The sequence below is a fragment of the Palaemon carinicauda genome, chromosome 38 (assembly GCF_036898095.1).
Source record: "Palaemon carinicauda isolate YSFRI2023 chromosome 38, ASM3689809v2, whole genome shotgun sequence".
Taxonomy (NCBI): domain Eukaryota; kingdom Metazoa; phylum Arthropoda; class Malacostraca; order Decapoda; family Palaemonidae; genus Palaemon; species Palaemon carinicauda.
In genome coordinates this window covers 49,807,769-49,812,768 of record NC_090762.1, presented here as the reverse complement: position 1 = coordinate 49,812,768, position 5,000 = coordinate 49,807,769, and the positions used below count along the sequence as shown (strand labels likewise).

Sequence of the window (5,000 nt, the reverse complement as noted above, 5' to 3'; positions counted from 1 at the left end):
TTTTCCAACTAGGGTTGTAGCTTGGCTATTAATAATAATAATAATAATAATAATAATAATAATAATAATAATAATAATAATAATAATAATAATAATAATGTGAAAAACCACACAATTCTCGACTTTAGGTCATATGGAGCTCCTCGGGTTCCATCAAATTGATATAGCAAGTTAATTATATATTAATTTTGGTTTCATTCTGTTTTAAAAGTTAAATAATATATAAAATATTCAATAGGTAGGTATTATACCGTAATTAGGAGATGTTTATTGGGATCTGCTTTAGGGTTTGTCCCTAAAATGCACAGAAGACGACTCTTTTTAGACAAAAAACTTTTAACTATACAATTACATAAAGCTATAAAACGAAAAATTATCGAAAGCATTTGTTTTTCATAATAGTATTTAAATATGCTATGCATGTCTTCGGTAGAACAATACAGTAGACCTATGAATTAACTGCTTTTTGAGGCTGGAAAATACGATTTATATTTTCTCTATAGTTATTATCCTTCCTTTAATTGATTGCCTTGAAACTTGGTACCCTAATTTTCCTGAATAACCAATTAATGTTTACGTTTGACTGCGTATATAAACATGTTTTATATTCGTACTGAATTGTACAGAAACGTTTGCACCATAACTTGTATACAGACGTTTTTCCTCTTGGATGTATGCATACTAGACATGTTTGTATACTCGCTTGTGTAAATATATACATACTAGACATTTACCTTTTTGGTCCTCACAAAACAATGCCAAAATTAGCCTCAATGATCTCGAATCATCACTAAACAGAGAGCATGAATGTTATTATTATTATCATTATTATTACTTGCTAAGCTACAACCCTAGTTGGAAAAGCAGGATGTTATAGTCCCAGGGGCCCGAACAGAGAAAATAGCCCATTGAGAAAAGAAAACAAGGAATAATGAAATATTTTAAGGACAGCAACAACATTAAAATAAATATTTTCTATATAAACTATAAAAAACTTAACAAAAAAAAAAAGAGGAAGAGAAATAAGATAGAATAGTATACCCGAGTGTACCCTCAAGCAAGAGAACTTTAATCTAAGACAGTGGAAGACTATGTTACAGAGGCAAAATAGACTAAAACTTTCTCTGTCTAAACCATTACTCTTCTTTCCCTATCAATCCTTCTGTCATCTCATATACTTTCTAAAAAAAAAAGCATCGACTATAAGAAAATCATAGTAATGGAGGAATATTTGCATATATAGCCACAAAAACGCACACGCCAATAAAATTTATGCACATTAAAAGATTAATGTTGCATTGGAGAGTAAATGAACGCCATATGTTTTTAAAAAATGGAGAAGATATTTGTGATAATTGTCGACATTCCCAAAATGCAAATTACGGAAAAACATAGGAAATCAAAACGGTATATACGAGGGATAGTTATGTGAGCTTTCTCTAACTCTCGGATTTTCTCTTTTCTTCTCTTTAAGGTTCTATCTATTTATCTATCTGTTTTTCACTTTCGTATCTTGCATTAATTTTCTATTTGGTTGACTTATTCATAAATTTGTGTCTATATTTTTGCTAATATATTCATTCACACATCTATTCTATTTACTAAATTTCATAAATTTCTAATTATCTAATTAACCGATTTACTTACTTGTTCATTCATATCATTAATATTATTATCAGTATATTATTAGTTTAGCCCACCGCACACGCAAAAAAAAAAAAAAAAAAAAAAAATTAATAAAAATATAAAAGTTATTTTAGAAAGTTGACTTTATAATACAACTGTCAACAGTAACAGCTCAAACACGTGTTGTTTAGAAATTAGTTGATAACACTTCCCTTTGAGAGTTCTTTAACGAATAATTCTTCGTATATTCAAAACTTTCTTTCCGAATATTAACAGTTGATGAGGAACAGTGACGTTATAGTAAAAGCAGCCACAACTCTGATTCATCCTTACAAAGACCTAGGTTCTTTGACAGACTAATCCTGTCCAACTAACGGAAAAAGTAGCTACAAACATTGTCCAACATTACAAGAAATTTGCATATTTGATTACTGTTATTGTTATTTTTATTGTTAGTGTGTTGTTGTTGCTGCTACTACTGTTGTTTTTTGTTGTTTTTGTTGTTGTTGTTGTTGTTGTTGTTGTTGTTGTTAACTAAGTTGAGCTACAATCCTATTTGGATAAGCAGGATGCTATAAGCAAAAGGATTCTCAGGGAAATGAGAGACCAGTGAGGAAAGGAAATAAGTAAGTAAATGAGCGAATTAATTAATAAATAAGCGAATGGTTGAGTAAATGAATAAAATAAAAACTCCTCCCCTATTTTAAAAACTCATGAGGTCTCCCCCCTCCCCCCCCCCCCCTCCCACCACATCCTAGTATCACGTTAAGAGCAGATGAGAAAAGCATCCAAAGCCAGAGATCTCAGGATGTGCGTGACCTTAGTATCTCACGCTCGACCTGACCTCAAATGGCAGTGACTCCCGTTGCCAATGCATCCACGCCCTTCTTAGAGAGAGAGAGAGAGAGAGAGAGAGAGAGAGAGAGAGACTCACGTAATTTTTGTTGGATGGGGCCATCATTATCCGACGTGTGTAAGAGTTTAAAGGTTTAAAGGTCGCTCATAAACGGCAGAGGCAAGGGACAGTGACATTGCCCTAGCAAGCAGGACAATGCCCTAGAGACTGACCATATATGATCAGCGCCCAAGACCCCCTCCACCCAAGCTATGACCAGGGAGGGCCGGACAATGGCTACTGATGACTCAGCAGATAGACCTAGAGGCTCCCCAAAAACCCTCAACCTTAACTCAATAGGATAGTAAGGTTGCAAACACTAAAGGGACTAACGAGTCTGAGCGGGACTCGACCCCCGTCTGGCAAACACCAGGCAGAGACGTTACCAATCAGGCCACAACAACAGAAAAGCCTTCTTTCAAGATAGATGTAGTCAAAACTAACTTCAGAAGAGAGAGACAAATAGCTCAGCAAGGGCTTAACCAACTTTAGCCATAACATTGACGCAATAAAGGACGCAATTTAATCTCAATAAACACAATTACCATTTAGCTGTGAGATCGGAAACGTTACCGCATAGACATTGCACATTCAGACTTTTATCTAACCTCTGGTCATGTTTATTTTGGCGTTGATGTTCCACTTTCACTTCAAGGCACAATGAGATATCCAAAGAGATGGGAAAAGGGCTCAGAGAGGATTGGCTTCAGTACTATGGATATGGTATTGATACAGTACTTGATTACTCAAATGCCGTAAAAACCACGCTTTATTGGAGGAAAAAAAGCAGTGCAAATAAAATCTTAACCAATCACAGTAGTCTTGTTTTTATTGATTACGTGATGTTGATTTTACAAATACTTTTAAATCCCGATTTTTTTTTTCTTTTTGACGAAGATAAGCAAATGAATTTCTCACGAAAATCCCGTTGCTTTTTTTAGTTATAAAAATGAGTAAATACAATTGATTATTGTTGGAAAACATGAATTTCCCAGAGGGCCTTGGAAACAAAAGGGAAAGCAGCACGTTCGGGAGTTCAAGAACGAAAAGAGAAATGTAGTTATATGTTGAAAGTTTTAATCTAATGATGATCTAACTGTTGCTTGTTTTTGAGAACTTATTTATTGCCTATTAATAATATCTTTTATTTTTTTAGACATGATTTGCCTTCGAAAATTCACCCCCCCCCCCAAAAAAAAAAAAATAAAAGGTCCATTTTCACCAATTTATCTTTTCGTATAGCGATGTACAGGTTTTTCTCCTTGCTTTTTTCTTTTATTATTTTTTTTCTCATTTGCGTACTACGTTAGCAATCCATTCTAGTTAATTATAATTTTCTTGACTCCAGCTGAAGCTGGCAACCCATTTACAGCATGATGGAACGTTGGGAGCGATCTACTGTCCTACCAAACGTGAGTGAAGGACTACATTGCTTACAAATATCTCCCCTATATAATACAGAGCAACGTGTCTAGTTTTATATATACACACATATATATATATATATATATATAGCCTGTCACGCTCAGCGGCATTTCCAGACGTATGAATACTCGGTCTCTCCCTGTCCCCCGAGTAAGGAGGTGAGTGAGTAGTCATACCTTGCAGAGAGGTAAACTCGGAAACAGCAATCTACCACAAATTGCACTAACTGGCGTGTCGTATTAGGAAATGGGGAGGGGATGGGAAATGGTTGAATCTGTGTGTGCGTTTGTACATATGTAATTGTTACGGGTCGCGTACACTAGTGAATGATATCAACCAAGACAACTCTTACCTTCGAATGGTGTCAATTCGTTCCTGAGCGGCCTCAAGGTACTTGTCAACCATCCTTACGATCTCGGCCTCTAAGGAGAGGAGATCCTCTAACTTGCTAGTAGCTGAAAAGAGGTCCTCTCTTGATCCTCCCATGAAGTTCTGAGCGGAGGAGATGTGACAGACACATGCCACTATGTAGAGTAATACCTGGGAGGAAAGAAGATACGGTTATGAAAACTGAGAAAGTAATTATCCTGTTATGCATAAAATGCGGAGAATATATTGTAATGAGTTAATTATGAGGCTCTAAAATTTTGCTAAAAAATTTTTTTTTCACAGTTTTGATCATTACAAATAATTGAAAGCCTGTTTCCATGTTTTAGAAATGTAATGCATTGAAAACTCATTTAATAGTGAACTGTATTATGTACCATCATTCGTGGTTTTGTCTTGGGGAATGTTTGAACATTATATCTGAAGTAAATATGACATATTCATTACCAGTCTATCAGGGTTTTTCTTCATAGTTCAAGAAGTGAAATTTCATCGATTTGGAAAATAAAAATCAAATTGAGCATACAGAAGTCAGTGTATCCTCAGATACAAAGTTATGATTTATAAGAAAGAATGGAAAACGTAAGATTAGAGATAGTCTTAATCAGATAAGTTGCTGAAGAACAAAAATATGATAAAACCTAAAATTTTAATTTTTTTTTTTTTA

General features: G+C 34.5%; 1 protein-coding gene across 1 annotated transcript in view; it reads right to left on the bottom strand.

Annotated features, from left to right (window-relative positions):
* Positions 1–5,000, bottom strand: part of LOC137630173 (prolyl 4-hydroxylase subunit alpha-1-like) — a 45,718-nt gene that overhangs the window by 35,919 nt on the left and 4,799 nt on the right. Inside the window, exon 2 of the mRNA XM_068361622.1 lies at positions 4,299–4,486. Within this exon, the coding sequence (XP_068217723.1) occupies positions 4,299–4,486 (188 nt within the window). The remainder of the gene's footprint in view (positions 1–4,298; positions 4,487–5,000) is intronic.